The 17,910-nt window shown below is 52.6% G+C and overlaps 1 protein-coding gene across 1 annotated transcript; it reads left to right on the top strand.

Annotated features, from left to right (window-relative positions):
* Positions 1–867: 867 nt before the first annotated feature.
* On the top strand, positions 868–17,664 carry Tmem143 (transmembrane protein 143). The gene is made up of 8 exons (XM_075952427.1): positions 868–1,257; positions 1,577–1,808; positions 3,344–3,448; positions 9,936–10,130; positions 11,077–11,207; positions 12,203–12,482; positions 15,839–16,028; positions 16,650–17,664. The coding sequence occupies exons 1-8, from the start codon at positions 1,235–1,237 to the stop codon at positions 16,871–16,873; spliced, it is 1,380 nt and encodes a 459-aa protein (XP_075808542.1). The 5' UTR covers positions 868–1,234; the 3' UTR covers positions 16,874–17,664.
* The last annotated feature ends 246 nt before the right edge of the window (positions 17,665–17,910 follow it).

Consider the following 17,910-nt stretch of genomic DNA (forward strand, 5'->3'; position numbering starts at 1 on the left):
GCTGCAAGACAACACAAATGGGAATGTCTGAGTCGGGGTGCTGGGCGGTGGGAGCATCGGCTCAGGCTTGGGTAGGGTGGAGGCTGGAGTCAGCGTCTGGTGTCAAGGGAGGACTGGGTGTCCAGAGGTGAGAGCCAGTTTGAGATCGAGGGTCTCCTGAACTGGACTCCCAAGGCGGGGAAGGATGGACCGAGGGGCTGTTAGGAACTTTAGGAAGACAGGGGAATAGGGTGAAGGGGTTGCTTCAGTTTTCAGTAGTCAGGAATATGGGGTGAGAACCTGCTGGGTGGTCCTGGGTGCTGGGGTAAGGGACGATAGGTTCTGGGAGTGGGAACCCAGGTCCTAGAAGTTGGAAGTAGGCTCAAGGACTGTTGGAGGTCTCAGGAGCCGATAAGGGTTCTGAAGACCCTGGTATTGCGAAGCGAATACAGGATGAGGGTGATGAGGGTGACAGACCTGCTGGGTCCTCAGAGTGGTTAGGGACCCCAGGACATGGGACACTAGTGAGGAGGGTTGTAGACGAGAGTCCTAGCTCCCTTGGCGTAGAAGGCCGTGGACGGCCCAGGCATATCTGAGATATTCCCTGACTTGGGTCATTTCCCATAACATGAACCTTGCTTAGGCTTTAGCTCTGTCTCAGGAAGACACATTGTCTCATACTGAGGTCTGGTCTGTCAACCGCCACTCACAGGACAACCTTCTTAGAAGAGGGCCTTCTCTCACCCCAGGGGGGCGCTGCCGGAGGAGGAGCACCGAGGGCCGAGGACCAGCTAGAATCCTCGCCTGCGTGCCCTCCTCTCCCGCTCCCGGGCCACACCTCTAGCCTCCTTTTGGGTCCTCTTTATCCGCGTTTTCTTTTCTCTACAGGTGATTGGCTGCACCCAAGTCCCGCCCTTTCTTTTCCACCTATCCGAGCTGACTAGAGGATGGGCGTGGCCGCGGCTGACGTTGGGCGGGTCGCCGTTGGCCAGGCGCGCGCTCGAGGGCCCGACCCGCCCCAGCCTCCGGACTTGTCGCCCCTGCCCCGCCTCTCTCTTTGACATAGCGGGCCGGGTGACGCTTCTTTGGCGCGTGCGCATACCTAAACACAGATTAGCGGTGAAGCAGGCGTAATTGAGATAAAGGCTCTTTAAAAAAAAATGGTTTCAAAGACCCAGGCTCTGCGCATGCGTCTGTTTGCTGAAGCCTATCCTCTCGGCCCAGGATCTCTTTGTGCACATGCGCAGAAGGCTCAATGACAGTGGCGCGTCGGCTAAGGTGAGGGAAGGGTGGGGGATTGCATGGCCCAGGGAGGACGGCCCAGCACCCGCTATTAACTTTTCCTGGTTTCTCAACACTCCTGAGATTCACCTCGCTGTCAAAGCTCCGCAGAGACCACCTATACCACTACAGAGCCTCCGAGTCTGCAAAATGTTACAAACTACGACCTCTGCCCCTAGTCTGTAACCCACCTAAATGTGCAGTGTAGAAGGAACCGGACAAGAAAGCTAAAATAGAGACTGTCCCCCAGAAGGGCGGGGTGCCGTGGAGGTACTGCCTCCAACTGACCTTTGACACCTCATTTGCTTATGTTTAGGCTCTGGGAAAGGGGGCTGGCCATGTTGCATGTGACCTGGGGGTCCAAGGTCCGAGTATGGTCCCTGGTGCCTGCTCTTCTTGGGACTCCCCGGGCTCTGTCGTCCCTGGCGAACAAGATGGGGGAGTACCGAAAGATGTGGAACCCCACGGAGCCCCGCGACTGGGCCCAGCAGTACCGCGAGCGCTTCATTCCATTCTCCAAGGAGCAACTGCTCCGCCTCCTGATACAGGTACTGCCCACCAGTGGTCTAAGAGCCTGGGGACTACAATTTCCAGCCGACCTTGCGACTGCACCACTATACCTGCTATTGAGGACTGCTCTAGCGCCTCCCGGGAGTTGTAGTTCTTGGTCCCTAAGCATGCCAGCGGTTGCAAGAAGAGTTAGAATGCAGGGGCAAGAACTCCAAGATGAGTTGCCTAATGAACTCCAGACCCGGGCTTCTTCCGGGCTTTAAACAGGCACTCTGAGACCTGAGGTTTTCCCTTGAAATAGATTTAACTGTCTTCCTCATCATTACTTTCTACTACGTAATAAAATCGTACCTTCAAATCTATAATAATAATTATTATCATACTTTGAGTTCTTACTCTGTGGCCCAGGGCTACATGGTTGTCATGTACAGAACCATCAGAACAACTCAATAAGAAAGACCACCATCAACCCATTTTACAGGTGAGGTAGAAGCAGAGCAATGACTCACATTTGGTTGACTCTCCGAGTGAGTGCCTTACCTCACCCCTGATGTACTGAGAGTCTGAGCTCTCAGTCCGCCATCACTGTCAGATCTACCGCTGCTGGAGACGATCATTACTCTAAGTTACTTATTGATCGCCTGCCATGTATACCAAGTCCTATGCTAGATTAAATACCCGTGCACATAGCGCACATATGGATGGTCTCATTAAAATTTCCCATAGTTGGGCTGGGAATATGGCTTATTAATTAAGAGCGTTTGTTTCTCTGCGGGAGACCCAGGATCTGCTTCTAGCACCCACATGGTAGTTCACAGTCATGCATTGCTCTAGTTCCAGGGGATTCAGTGCCCTCTTCTGACAGCCGTTGGCACTAGACATACATGTGATGTCACGTACATACACACAGTCAAAACACATATGCACAAAAAATAAATAAATTCTCCATAGCCATCTGCTGACGAGGAAACTGAAGCTCAGGCAGATTTGGACATTTGTCTGGATAATGGCTACCTTCATGTGGCACTCTGGAGCCAGGTGGGCCTTCATGACCCACTGCAAGTGCCTTCACTGAGCCTGTTTCCCCCTTTGAAAAACTGGGGTTCTAACTCCACCAACCCTCTCTCTTCTCTGGGGGATGATTTGTCAAGAAAGAGCACCTGCGGGCTGGAGAGATGGCTCAGTGGTTAAGAGCACTGCCTGCTCTTCCAAAGGTCCTGAGATCAATTCCCAGCAACCGCATAGTGGCTCACAACACTCTGTAGTGAGATCTGGTGCCCTCTTCTGGCCTGCAGGCAGACATGCAGACAGAATACTGTATACATAATAAAAAATAAAATCTTTAAAAAAAAAAAAAGAAAAAGAAAGAGCACCTGCCACACGGCACACATTCTGGGAATGTTTAACATTAGTGCGGAGCAGGTGTCCAGCCTCTGGCTCTCCCTATGCGATGTATACTGCGGCTGTACAATTGGTCCAGAGTTCCTGTCCTGTATGTGGGTTAACCATGAAAGGTAACCTTCTCTGCAGGAAGAGGAAAGAAGCTTAATGAGGTTTTTCTTCTGGCTACCAGGAGTTCCACTCTAGCCCAGCAGAGAGAGCGGCTTTGGAGGCATTCTCAACTCACGTGGACTTCTGTACCCTGTTTCACTACCATCAACTCCTGGCCAGGCTGCAGGTCTGTCATGTCTTGTCATACATGTTTGCTCTTTGTCTGTTTAGTACTTAGTACATGCTTGGAGCCTAGCTCTCTTTTAAGTTCTGAGGATAGACCAGGACAGATGTAGCCATACGCTCATGGAGTTGGCACTTCAGATGGGGAGCCAGAAAATAAAATGAGTGTAAAATATGATGTCTGGGTGCAGGATCTGAAGGGAGAAGGAACTTTCTTTCCCTCCTCCGCCTCCTTCTTCCTCTTCTTCCTCCTTCTCCCTCTCCTCTCCCCTCTCTCTCTGTCTCTCCCTCTCTCTGAGATAGTGTCTTACTCTGCAAACTGGGAGAAAGAAGCTGAGTCGAAGAGTCGTCACGGTTCTCCCATTCCAGACAGACATAGGTTGAGATCTTTCTTGGTAAGCGCGCCTCGTGGTATTACAGGGATATTAGAAATGGGTTAGATTGATATGTAAGAGCTAGCCAATTAGAGGCTAGAACTAATGGGCCAGGCAATGTTTAAAAGAATACAGTTTCCATGTAATTATTTCTGGTAAAGCTAGCCGTGTGGGCGGCCGGGTGGCAGGAAGCGGCCCGCCGCCCCTATTATTTCAACAGAGAGGGCCCTAGCCTCACCACCTCAGTCTAACCGGCTAATGTCACATCTTGGCCTGGAGGCTGACCCTTTTTCTCTAGCTCGTCCATAAATTAGACAGAGCTGATAGTTTAGGTGCTGCCATAGTTAGAGTGACAGCAAAGGCCGCTTGAAGCCGTCAAGGCTGCAGGCCAACCAGAGGTTCACTATGAAGGGCATTCCTATATCCCTAGGTTAGGGCTCCTTCCCACCAGCTGGTGAGGGGCCAAATTTTCTTGACATGGTTGAGGTTGGGACCCCATAGACTACTGAGTTGATTTCACATTCCAGCTTCTGGCTGCCCCCCTCTTCCTTGAACAACAACAACACTTCTGAGCCCCGGGTGCACTGTGTCTGGCTGCAGCTTGCTCTGCTACTGCTAGCCCCGTTTGTACAGACAAAAAGCTAGGATCTGGGAATGTTCAAGGTCGCAGGGATCACAAGTATTGGGTCAGTCCCAGATCTCCTCACCCACCACCACCACGTTCTGTCACTGGGGCACATGTGGCTTCTAGAGGTAAAATTAGTTATATATATATTCTGTCTGTGTATATGTCTGCAGGCCAGAAGAGGGCACCAGGCCTCATTACAGATGGTTGTGAGCCACCATGTGGTTGCCGGGAATTGAACTCAGGACCTTTGGAAGAGCAGGCAATGCTCTTAACCACTGAGCCATCTCTCCAGCCCTAGTAAAATTAGTTCTTTTTCAAAATATTTTGCTATGTAAAATTTACTGTCCTTCCCTCTCTTCCCCCTTCTTCTGAGTCGGGGGTCTCACTATGTAGTCCTGACTGGCCTTGAGCTCAGAGATGTGCCTGCCTCTGCCTCCTGAGTGCTGTCGTGAATGGAGTGTACCACCATGCCTGACCTTGCTATGTAAATGTTTAAATATACAGAGATGCAGAATAGAATATGAGATACCATTATTGCTGGGGCAGATTTCCTGGTCAGGAGCTAGGAGGTAGAGGTGCCTTAGCAAAGATGTTTCTGAGGAGGGTTTTGCACAGGGGAACTGGACCTATGGTCTGTGTGAGCAGGCACCTCTAGTGGTCTCTTAGTAGAAAGTGTGGTAAAGGCATACTGAAGTCCTGCAACCACAGCCCTAGTCATTGGTCCAGTGCCCCAGCCTGTTTGGACAATCAGTCCCCAGAACATGGGAAGTGGAGTTGGGATGGGGGAACCTTGCAGGTGGAGATACTGCTGGCCAAATCTGGCAGTGCACTCCTATAACCCCAGCATTGGGAGGTGAAGATCAGGGTTCAAGGTCAGACTTGGACACATAAATGTGTTTCAAAAAAGCAAGCAGGACCAATGACTCAGCTTATAAGGGATGGGGAAACTATCAACCAATCGCATCTAATTAGGATGTGGCTACCTGGGGCCCAAGTAGAAATAGTGGTAGATTCTGGTGCACCACTCCCTCTCGCTGCGCGGTGCCCACCAGACATATAGGACGTCGGACCTCCCACTCTTGTAGCGTGAGTTTCCCCTTTTCAACTATTAAAATATAACTGTTATTCTTGAGCTGGTCTGGTTATTTATCATACAGACCTAATTCCCAACATAAGGATGCTTGCCACTAAGTCTGATGACCTGAATTTGATCCCTGGAATCCACATGGTGGAAGGAAAGAACTGACTCCTTCAGGTTATCCTTTGACTTTCACACCTATGTTGTGCTGTGTGTTATATATGCACACATACAGGCTGGAGAGACGACGGCTCAGTGCTTTAGAGCACGCGCTGCTTTCACACCTATGTTGTGCTGTGTGTTATATATGCACACATACAGGCTGGAGAGACGACGGCTCAGTGCTTTGGAGCACGCGCTGCTTTCACACCTATGTTGTGCTGTGTGTTATATATGCACACATACAGGCTGGAGAGACGACGGCTCAGTGCTTTGGAGCACGCGCTGCTTTTCCAGAGGCCCCTTTGGTTCCTAGCACTCACATCAGGTGACTCATAACCACCTGTGACTGCAGCACCTGGGAGCCAATGCCTTCCTCTGGCTTCACAGTAAACACACATGCATAGTTAGAAGAAAAATAAATCTTAAAAATTACACAATAAAGTAAAACTTGTTCCTCAAAAGCTCCAGCGTGGCTATTGAGGTGATTCAGCAGGTGAAAGTTCTTGCCATGCAAGCCTGATGACCTCGGTTCCAGCCCCAGCACCCATGTCAAGGTGGAAACAAACACACCAGTATTACATACATCCAAGTTTTGTACGGCCTTACTTGTGTATGATTCTGCTTCCCAACGGCAATGGAAACCTTGTCGGGGCTTTATTTATTTATTGAGGTGTGGTCTCATTGGTAGCCCAGGCTGGCCTCAGATCCACAAATGCACAATCCTCCTGCCTCAGCCTCCCAAGCACTAAAGGGCTTTTGTAAGTAAGTGGCAGATCTGGGTCCATAGCTCAGGCCCACATCTGTACCCAAGGATGACAGTGGTCCCATTTTCACATGCTGGAAATGTGCCTCCAACCTGCTTCGAGCAGAACAGAAACATGTGCAGGATTTCCGTTCGCCCTTTTCGTCCTTCGCTGAGATGTCACGGCAGTGTGAGAAAGTGAGCTGGCTGCAGGGCCCAGGAGACTTGAGTGTATCAGTAAGGTCTTGAGACCATCCAGATGGGGAGGCCATGCTCAGGACTCAAGCAAAGCTGGCCACAGACCACATCCTCAGATGCCCAGAAGGACCTTGAAGGATTGCACGGCTGGGACTGAAGCTGCATCTTTAGAAGATGAGGATGACGATGAGGGGAGGGGCTGTATCCTTCAGGCTTCGCCACAGCCAGGTTCTCCTCTGACAGCTTTAAGGTAGACACTTAGGCATGGCGTATGGCCTGATGCGCCTCCTCCTCATGTTCCTTTTCTCCCTTCTCCCCGCCTCCCTGCTCACTGCTTTCCCTATTTACCCCTCCTCATGAGTCGCTCTCCAGCACAGACATGGTTTCCCCAGTTCACTGTACCCACCCACGATGCAGATCTAACCACCACGAGCTTCCCATTTGTCTTTGCTTGTTTAATTTTTTAAGATTTATTTTATATGTATGAATACTTTGCCTACTTGTATGTATGTGTACGACATGCAGGCCTGGTACCCACAGAAATCAGAAAAAGACATCAGACACCCTGGGATACCTGCTCAGAGATTGTTCTGATACCCTGAGACCCTGTGTCCCTCAGTTGTGGGCTGGGTTCCACTTCCCTCCAAGGCAAGTCACATTGTTTGGGACCAGATAGGCTGGCAGCTGCAATTCTCCTTCATCTTCCCCCACCCCCAGAGGGTTGGGGGTGTGGGGGGCTAGGGCAGATTTGAGGGGCTCTTAAAAAGATTCACCTTTCATTCCAAATTCAGTGGAAAGCTGTGAGGCGAGGCTTTGCGTAAGCTTTAAGTGGGGAGAGCCCATAGGTAAACGGAAGCCTCAGCTGGGAGTGGAGGGGTCAGGAGAAACGAGGTTCAGTGTGTGAAATCAGGAATTGAATATGGGGTGATGATAGGAGGGAGCCTGCAGATGAAGTATCCTGGGAGGGAGGGACTGGAAGTGATAGGTTGGTGCTGCGGCCTACGCAGCCTGGATAGCCAAGACTGGCAGGGGGTGCCCGGATTGAGACACGGAGGCTTCTTTTCAGGTGGAAGAACAGCAACCTTTATTTTGCCCAGCAACCTTTTTTTTTTTTTTTTTTTTTTTTTGGTTTTTCGAGACAGGGTTTCTCTGTGGTTTTGGAGCCTGTCCTGGAACTAGCTCTGTAGACCAGGCTGGTCTCGAACTCACAGAGATCCGCCTGCCTCTGCCTCCCGAGTGCTGGGATTAAAGGCGTGCGCCACCGCCCGGCGCCCAGCAACCTTTTATACCTCTACTCCTCTGTGGAGACCCACCTGCCAGAAAGGACACAAACATCCTTGTCAATTACAGACCACAAGGAAGTTCCCCTGCTGGTCAGTGGGAGTGAGGGCAGCTGGATCACAACAGGCTGGCATGTCTAGAACCCGGTGGGACATCTGGGGGGGAAGGAAGAGTGGCCATTTTGATGGCATGTTGGGCTGCAGCAGTGTGAGGTCCTGATGGGGTGTTGGCACTAGTTAGTGCACAGGCACAGCTGTACACACAGATCCTATACAGGGTTCTAGAGGCAGGGAGTCCTGTGGGGCCCTGGGACATACAATTCCTTCCATGTTACTGACCCTCTGATCCTTGAAATGGCAGCATTTCATCCCTGTGTGATCTGGTGGAAGTGTCTGTTTTGCTTTGTTCTTTTAAATATTTTTGCCATGCTGGGACCCAGGTTGCTGAGCCACACCCCAAAACCTCAACAGGGGATTCTAGGCAAGTTTTCTACCATGAACTTTATCAGAAGCCTCTCCCTCCCTCCCTTCCCTTCCCCTTCCTTTCCCCTTCCTTTCCCCTTCCTTTCCCCTTCCTTTCCCCTTCCCTCCCTCTTTTCTTTCTTTCTTTCTTTCTTTCTTTCTTTCTTTCTTTCTTTCTTTCTTTCTTTCTTTCTTTCTTTCTTTCTTTCTTTCTTTCTTTCTTTCTTTCTTGTCTTTCTAGACAGGGTTACTCTGTAGCTCTGTAGACCAGGCTGGCCTTGAACTCAGAGAGGTCTGCCTGCCTTCACCTCCTCAGTGCTGGGATTAGAAGCGTGCGCCACCACCACTTTCATTCATTTTTGAGACAGGATATTGCTAAGTTGCCCAAGCTGGCTTTGAGCTTTTCCTGTTCTTGCTTCTTCTTTAGAAGATGGGAAGACAGGCCTTGGCACAAGATCCAGAGTATGTTATCTTTTTTTTTTTAATCATGTCGGGGAGGTTGGTCAGGTCCAGCCATGGGAGGGGATGTGGGAAGACTTGGGAAAGCATTTACTTTCCACACTATCCTGGAGGCAGGTGCCGTCTAAACCACATCGTGCTGGGCCACACCAGACAGGCCTGGGATGCTGGGATCTCTGTTGGGGTGCCTGATAAAGGCAGGGAAGAAGCAGAAGCTTGGGACTGTACAGGATGAGACCTTCTGCATGCTTGGCGTGGTGGGCTGTGCGTGGTCTGGTGCCTCGAAGGAAATGGCCCCTGTGGGAGGACTGGAGGCATGTAGGCAGCTTTCGACCAACCGATCACCTTGCCCACCTCAGACACACTTCTGGCTGGGCCTCTGCTGCTGCTGGGATGGCCGTGCCTTCCACAGCCTGCGAGGTTTCGTTCTGACAGAGTCTTTCGACAGCCCAGGCTCACTCGTGTGTTAGTCTCCTGAGCGCTGGGATGACAGTGTATGCCGCCATGCTTACTCAATACCTCTCCCAGCCAAAGTACCGGAGGCCCAGTGCCCTAATGTACACATATTAAAGCACACATAGATCATCAGGCCACGTAGGGTTTGAGGCTTGTCCAACAAGTAGGAGTAGAAGTTCACGGGGCAGCTGTCACCTCCATTCAGTCCCTCCATGTGCTCTCCACCTGGCAGTCTCACTCCTGCAGCTGCTTGGGAGGAGGAGAGCGGCTCAGGGCAGACCTCAGAAGGAAGCTGCAGATGTGGGAGAGCTTGTCTGCACAATGTTTTATTGTTTTTTTTTTTTTCGAGACAAGGTTGCTTTTTGTTTTGAAACAGGGTTCTCACTATGTTGCAGTGGCTAACCTGGAACTCCTTATGTAGGCCATGCTGGGCTTTAAGTCACAGAGATCAACTTGAGTCTGCCTCCCAAGTGCTGGGATTAAAGATGTGCGCACCACCGCACCCAGCTGCACAGTGTTTTAGGTGTGTGTGGCAGGGTAACACTCTCTCTTGGAAGACAGCATAGCACACCGAGCTCTGGGCTATTCCAGGCCCCAGGGGTCCATATCCCTGTGTTGTAACCTCCCTGTTTTCCCTGTTGTCTCCCCTCAGGCCTTGTATGACCCCATCAACCCTGACAGGGAGACCCTGGACCAGCCATCCCTTTCTGATCCCCAGCGTCTGTCCAGTGAGAAAGATGTGCTTCAGGCTCTGAAGCCCCTGCTGGCCCAGGCCAACTTCTCTGCACTCTCTGAAGATGCCCTGGCCTACGCACTTGTCGTCCATCACCCTCAGGATGAGGTCCAGGTACCTGTTCCCAGAGGAGCCATATTTGCTTACCTAGAGAAAGCACCCGTCTTCCCCAGCCACTTTGGTCCTCTGCCGGGAACGGGTTATCAGATGAGGGTCTTGGCCAGGTGTGGTGCTGTCACCTGACAGTTCTGTGATAAACAGTGTAAAGCTCATTCCGTGGGCTGGAGAGGTGACACTTGTTGCTCTTGCTGCACCCACACAGCCTCTTACAGCTGCCTGTGATTCAGTTCCGGGAGACCCAGCACCTTTTCTGGCTTTTCAGGTGGGCACCAGGCATGCCTGCAGTGCACTTACATACATGAAGACCAAACACCTGTACATATAAAATAAAAATAAATCTTAAAAAAATTCATAGGCTGGTGTGGTGGTACACACTTTTAATCCCAGCCCATGGGAGGCAGAGGCAGGTGGATCTCTTGAGAGTCAGAGCTCAGCCTGGTCTACAGAGTGAGTTTCAGGCCAGTCTTGACTATATAGTGAAACCCTGTCTCAATATCACCTCCAAACAATAACAATCAAAAAACCTCTCTGTCTCCCCTTCTATAAAGTCAGCAAAGGTGAATAAATACTAAAATCTTCCAGTTATACATTTTAGAGAACTTTCAACTGTATTTTTTCTAGACACATTCTGTCATATTTTAGGATGTGATCCGCCAGTGGCGGTGGGACATGGTTTAAGTGACGATGTGTTGTCTTCGTAGTTGCTGCATAAATGGAAACTCTTAAAACCAGTGCTGTCGTAGATTCTAAGCAGTTTCTTGTGTGCAGCCCCAACCCTATGCAGTGTACCACATGGACCATGCACGACTCCCTTACCTACACACCGCATGTTCAGCAACAGAAGGCAGGCTCCATTTCTGGGTAGGATGTGTATTCTGGCACCCCGCCCATGACACCCGGCTCATGTTCAGCTACCTCTGCTTCCTTTTCCCCTTGGCAGGTGACAATAAATTTGGATCAGTATATCTACATGCAGTTCTGGGCCCTGGGCCAGAGAGTTGGGCAGATGCCCCACATGTCCAGTGTGGGCTCCAAACGTGGCTTCTTCAGAAAGTTGCCCCCTGTGGAGAGGTGAGGAGGCCTTTGTTCCCCAGTTGCAGTAAACGGGAGCAAGGTTTGAGTTGAGAGGGGATGATGGATAGGTCAGTGTCTGGCTTTGGTGTCTTTGGCCAGGGAGAAATCCAGAAATGGGAGGTATGATTGTCAGAATGCAGCCTTTTCTTCCCAAGAGGAAGTGTGAACTACTGTCTCTAGAGAAAGAGTAGAGGAGGCCAGTCATCTCCATTTTCCAGATGAGGAGAACTGAGGGCCAGAGAGGGGAGGCCACATCCTGAAGAAGTGGGACAGCCATGCTCTGGTCCAATAAGAATATAAAGTGACTGCCCTCCATGGCTGAACATTAATCTGCTTTCGACTCCTTATGATTAAGAAGCTTTCTAAAGGCCATATAGCATGGAGACATGGAGTTTTAGGTGTGTATCAGTCAGAGCTGATTATATGTATGTGTGTGTGCATATATATAATAAGTCATGTGTATAATGATCTGTTAGACTGGCTTTCAGGCTGTGGTCAGGGTAGTCCAGTCATGGCTGCCTCATGATGGGAAGGGTGAGAATCCAGTGTTTGTTCAGTCATGGAGGTTTCTGGAGAGCTGCTGAGGAACCCTGAAGTTAGTCCTAACCCAGGAATGACTTTGCCAGTGGGAGTGAGAGCAAGCAGGCAGAAAGCAGAAGCCTCCTTTCTCCTGCTCTTTTATTTATTTGTTTTGAGACATGGTCTCCCCTTATGTTGCTCTGACTGACCTGGAACTCCCTATGTAGACCAGGCTGGCCTCAAACTCAGAAATATCTCTCTGCCTCTGTCTACTGAGAGCTGGAATCAAAGGCGTGCACCCCCAACCCCCAGGCCTTCTATACGGGCTGTCACTAGAGTGTGATTGCCGAGTTTAGGGTAGATTTGCCCACCTCAGCAGTCCAGTCAAGCACGCCCTCACGGGAGTGCCCAACAGCTTGGGTTTTATTTTAGTTGATTCCAGATGTGGTCATACCCTCCTCTCTGGCCCTCAGGAGATATTTCAAGCGTGTGGTGCTGGCAGCGCGCACTAAGCGGGGGCACCTGGTTCTGAAGAGCTTCAAGGATACCCCGCTGGAGGGCTTGGAGCAGCTGCTGCCGGAACTGAAGGTGCGCACGCCCATGCTGCAGCGTGCCATGCTCAACCTGATGCTGGTGGTCTCGGGAGTCGTGTTCTTCGTCAATGTGGGCATGGTGATACTGTCTGACCTCAAGATGGCCACCTCCCTGCTGCTACTGCTCTTTGCTGCCTTCATGGGCCTGAGGGCCTCCAAGGTGAGCACCCTTGGGTCCCTGCTGCTTGAACTGCCCGGCCAGGCCCCCCAGTACTTTCCGTTATTCCACAACCTGTTCCTGGTGCCCGATGCCCTTACATCCTCCTTACTTCATTCATCAGCACCCTTCACCCCAGACAGGGCTCCTACCCCCTGTGCCTCAGTTTAAGAGCAGAGCAAAGGTGTGTACTTTAGAGCCTGCCGGACTGGATCTGGATATGGCTGCTGTCCTGCAGCTATGTGGTCTTCAGTCAGTCGCTTGACTTCTCTCTGCACAGTGAGAATGGTACCAGGGCCTGCTGGCGAAGGGTGGATGGATTGGACAGGGATGGACAGAGATGGCAGGAGTCAGTGTGAGCCTGCCACAGTTCAGGAAGTACTGTCCAGGGTCACTGCTGAGGTGATTATGGTTCCTACAATGGGACTCTTTGTTTCCCACGTTTCCTTCCTGGAAGGCTACTGTGATCAGTAAGAGAGCCCCAAAAAAGATGGGTTTGGAAACTCAGGATCTGGGCCAGGGAGTTGCATATTTAATAACCTTCCTTCCTGAGCTGCAGCATGGAGTTCAGGGCCTCCTCAGAGAGGCGTTGCTCAGGAGCTAGGATTCAAGAACCCAACTTGGGGGCTGGAGAGATGGCTCAGAGGTTAAAAGCACTGACTCTTCCAGAGGTCCTGAGTTCAATTCCCAGCAACCACATGGTGGCTCACAACCATCTGTAATGAGATCTGGTGCCCTCTTCTGGCCTGAAGGCATACGTGCAGGAAGAACCCTGTATACATAATTAATAAGTAAGTCTTGAAGAAAAAAAAAAGAACCCAACTTGGGATCTCCTTGCCATTGCATGCCCTGTTGGCTGAGATGGGTGGCGTTTCTCAGTTCTTCCGGGTTACAGTGCCCCAGGAGTGCAGCTTCTGTGAGCTCTGCATTCCCTCATCTACCTGCCAGCTCCTTAGGTCTCAAGTTGCTGTCAGCAGTTTTCAATCATGCAAATGATGGCCAGGCCATCCAGGCCACAAGGGGAAGCAGGGAGAGGGATGTGCAGCAGGGTTTTAGACAAGGCCCAGCGTGGCCAGGGTGGCCCATGGGCACCCTTCTCCTCAGGTTCGCAGGGGACACAGGTTAAAAGCAGGGAGGAGCCAGGCGGTGGTGGTGCACACCTTTAATCCCTGCACTCAGGAGGCAGAGGCAGGTGGATTTCTGTGAGTTTGAGGCCAGCCTGGTCTACAGACTCCAAAGCTACAGAGATCTCAACCCTGTCTCGAAAAACAAAAAACCCAAACAGAGAGGAGCTGCAATGGAGGGGGTGACTGAAAGCAGGGGTCAGCCCAGTGAGGATGCTCCAGTGTTGTGGGGAGAAGACACTGTCACTCCTCAGCGGGCCCTACAGGAGTGGAAGGGCCCAGTTTATCCAGTTCTGGTACTCTGATTACCCCTTTATTCCTCCTCCACTGGGCCCCAACCGTGGCCTCCCAGCCATCTATCTCTAGCCCTAATTATTCATTCCTTCTGGGCTTTAGTGTCCCCGTGTCTGCTGTACCACAGGCCCCTGTCCTGGTCCTTTCCCGTCTCTACCTCTGTGGAACCATATGCTCTCTGCCTGGCTTCTCAGCTTCTGCCTTGGGGCAGGATACAGACGCTTTGTGTCCACCTTGAGTCTCTGGCCAGCTGGGCCTGAAGCAATGGTTCTCACTGGCTGCTATGGCCAACGTCTCCCACATCTGCTCTTTGCAGGGCTACCATTCCTTCTCACTGTCTGGTGGGTTCCTGTTCAGCGAACCTCATGGTTGGTTACAATCCTTCAACACTTTAACCTGCACCCCAGTTCCTTCTCTTTGTATGTCTGTGACACCTGACCTCTCCTGCTTCCCAAACTCTGCACCTGCGTGTGCCATCCCCTCTGACTAACTGTATTTTCTCTCACTGGGCTGGCCACCCCTGTGCATTCCTTGTCCCTTGCCCAGAGGCCATCAACCCCGAGGCCTTCCTGGATCACTTAGTCTGGGATGGGTCTCTGGACACCCTACCCTATGCTGCCTTTGCTGTGCAGAGCAGGACAGGAGCAACCCGGAGGTTGCAGAGAAGTGTAGGTCCCTGCAGCGGGGTGCAGGCTGTGGAGACGGGTGGGCACATGGGTTGTTAGAGTGTAGGTCCCTCCAGCGGGGTGCAGGCTGTGGAGACGGGTGGGCGCATGGGCTGTAGGAGTGTAGGTCCCTCCAGCGGGGTGCAGGCTGTGGAGACGGGTGGGCGCATGGGTTGTTAGAGTGTAGGCCCCTGCAGCGGGGTGCAGGCTGTGGAGACGGGTGGGCGCATGGGCTGTAGGAGTGTAGGCCCCTGCAGCGGGGTGCAGGCTGTGGAGACGGGTGGGCGCATGGGCTGTAGGAGCCTGAGGATTTATCTGCTCTCTGGACAGTGTTTTCTAAGAACAGACTGTGCGGTATTGCTCATTTGAAGAGCCAGGCTCTGAGGGGACAGGGGGTATGTGGGCACAGCAGCGTACAGGAAAGCTCAGAGCTGAGCAGGGGATGTGGAGATGAAGCCAGGGAGGAGGCAGGGAGCAGGATGGGCCAGGAACAGCCAAGCTGGCCAGGAGGGATGAGGATGGTGGTAGGGTATGGCCTGAGACACAGAGAAGGTGGGGTTACCAGAACGGGGACTGGGTAGTGGGGGAGCATGTGCTCCGTTAGCCACGAGAGCTCTGCACTTCAGTCTTGGCCGGTGATCACAGGAGACCCAACTGTTCCGTGCATGGTGGCCCTTAACACAGATTCCTGCCTCTGTGGCAATGGACTGCAAGGCAGGAATAGACTCGTTGGTGTGTGCTCTTAGGAAGTCCATCCACGCAGCCATGTTGTGAGGCCCCCAGCTGTGTCAGTTCAGGCTGAACTCTTGGGACAGGTGGGTATAGTAGCTCCATCCTTACGCTGTCTGTCCTGTGTACTGACTTCCTGGGTCCTTGCAGCACCAACCTTGTAGTCAGACAGTGCTCTTGGGACCACTCTCAGTCAAGGGCTTGAAGCTGGTCAGGGATGGCAGAGGCAACACAAAGGCCCAGGATTACCTTGAGCTCTTCCATCCTGGCTAATGTGGCAGAGGGCTGGGAGGGTGGAGGGTCCAGGCTGTACCCAATGTTTTGATTGTATCATAACACCCCAGTCTCTGTACTGGGTCACTATAAAGCAAATCTTAGACATGTCATCTGGGCTATGGAAGAACACTTGACAAGGATGTACTGGTATCGGAATTGCCTAGGCTAGAACTCATGTTTAACATCTTTGCACAAAACTATTAACATGTTGCCAGAGAGCAAAGCCGTAAGCCTTGGGCCACTGGCAGCAGGGTGCATTTTGTCCCCACAGGTGTTTGGGCAGCGTAGAAGCGCGCAGGCTCTGGAGCTGGCGCACATGCTGTACTACCGCAGCACATCCAACAACTCGGAGCTGCTCAGTGCCCTGGCGCTGCGCGCACAGGAGGAGCACATCAAGGAGGCCCTGCTGGCTCACAGCTTTCTAGCCCGCTGCCCAGGGGGCGCCCAAGGCCTCCCTGAAGGTAAGCCCTCCGCCTAGGGCCTCCTGCCATTGCTAGGCCTCCCTATTACCTCCCAGGCCCTCCCCGCTGTCCCCTATGCCAACCCTTCCATCCCCAACTCCTCCTTACTGTCCCTAAGCTCTCCCTGCTACCCCTGGACTCTCCCTGCCCAGGTTCTCCTCAATGTCTCCTATGCCAATGCTACTGTTCCCCAGACCCTCCCCACTGTCCCAGACCCTCCCCACTGTCCCCAGACCCTCCCCACTGTCCCCAGCCTCCCCACTGTCCCAGACCCTCCCCACTGTCCCCAGACCCTCCCCACTGTCCCAGACCCTCCCCATTGTCCCCAGACCCTCCCCACTGTCCCCAGACCCTCCCCACTGTCCCCAGGCCCTCCCCACTGTCCCCAGACCCTCCCCACTGTCCCCAGACCCTCCTCACTGTCCCCAGACCCTCCCCACTGTCCCCAGACCCTCCCCATTGTCCCCAGACCCTCCCCACTGTCCCCAGGTCAACCTTGCTGTTTGTTCTCCATGCCAACTTGCTGGCCTTCGGCTTTCCCTGCTGTTCCCCATGCCAGCCATGTGTCCTTCAGGCCCAGGTCTTGTCTAGCTCCAGCTTGAACATAGTCTTTGCCTACAGAGACCTCCAAGTGGCTACAGTCTGAAGTGGAGAGCTGGCTTCTAGCCCAGTCCGGCTGTGATGTGGCCTTCAATGGATCTCGGGCCCTAGCCCACCTACAAGCCCTGACTCCCAGCTTGGGCTTGTTCCCACCACCTGAGTTGCCACAACTTGACCCACTGGTCCTAGACACTCCAGAGGCTCCGCAGGCTGCTGCGCCCGGTGGTAGCTACCCCTCATCCTGACCACTTAACACACGTACTGGCAGAGTGCCAAGCTCCGCCTCCTCCATAGCAAGGTGTCAATCGCGGCGACTGTATCTCCTGCCCGGACTCTTGGTTGTCGACAAGGCCATTATTTCTCCTAGGCCATTAGTTTTGCTATGCTATGCACTTAAAGAGTAGTCAGTCAGGGCTGCTGGCAGTTGCTAAGCAGCCTCCTGAGGCCAGCCAATCACAGTCGTGTATCTCAGCTTGTATTTTATTTCTCGGCCCCGCCCCTGACGGGAACCTCACCCAGGCCGGGAGGAGGGGGCGGAGTTTGGGGAGCTTTGACACTGCTGCTGGATTACAGCTGCTGAATTGCAGCTGCTGGAGTTGGCCACTGTGAGCCTAGCCGGGCTGTGAAAGCTGTGCCTGGAGGCCCTGCTTCATCTTCCGTTTAGCCTGCACAGGAACTGGCTGCCACACGCACCTGGGTGGGGCCCACTGCAGCCGGCAAGCCGTTTGGTCCTGGCATATCGAGGGTGCGTACACTGGGCACCTCTACCACGGGCAGCCAATCAGAATTCCTGGAGGAATTCTGCGAATCCATGTGAGATGAGCCATCTGTTCTGCAGCTGATCCCGTGCTGGTTAAAGGCAATGGGAACTGCCTGGCCCAAAGAAGACGGTGGGCCTGCAGCATTCCTCCCCAAGATCACTCCAGCTCAGGCCCAACCAGCCCTTGCCGCAGAAGCCGCTTTGGTATGGGTTTCCCTACTGTGCAATATTTATCACTTTACCTTCTTCCAAAGGAATAAATAATGTTTAATAAATCTGGTCAGTGTGCTGCAGGTGAAAGAGGGTGTGGCGGGGTCCCAGATGGGGGTCTCAGAAGGCACTGGTGCCGGAGGAAAGCTTTGTTTGAGTTTGGACCTCAAGAAGACAGGCACAGCAGTGCAGACTGTTGAGCACACAGTGGGACCCAGCCTGAAGCAGGGGAAATCCTGGGAGGCCCAGCGGTACCCACTGCCTGAGTAGAGGGGGTGTTACAGCGACACCTGTGTGGGTGTGGGAAGGAGG

This window comes from Microtus pennsylvanicus, chromosome 18 (genome assembly GCF_037038515.1).
Source record: "Microtus pennsylvanicus isolate mMicPen1 chromosome 18, mMicPen1.hap1, whole genome shotgun sequence".
In the NCBI taxonomy this organism is placed as follows: Eukaryota; Metazoa; Chordata; class Mammalia; order Rodentia; family Cricetidae; genus Microtus; species Microtus pennsylvanicus.

Coding starts and splice junctions, on each gene's coding strand:
- Tmem143 (XM_075952427.1), top strand. CDS start 1,235: ATGACAGTGGCGCGTCGGCTAAG. Junction 3,449..9,935: donor AACTCCTGGCCAGGCTGCAG/GTCTGTCATGTC, acceptor GTCTCCCCTCAG/GCCTTGTATGACCCCATCAA. Junction 12,483..15,838: donor TGGGCCTGAGGGCCTCCAAG/GTGAGCACCCTT, acceptor TTGTCCCCACAG/GTGTTTGGGCAGCGTAGAAG.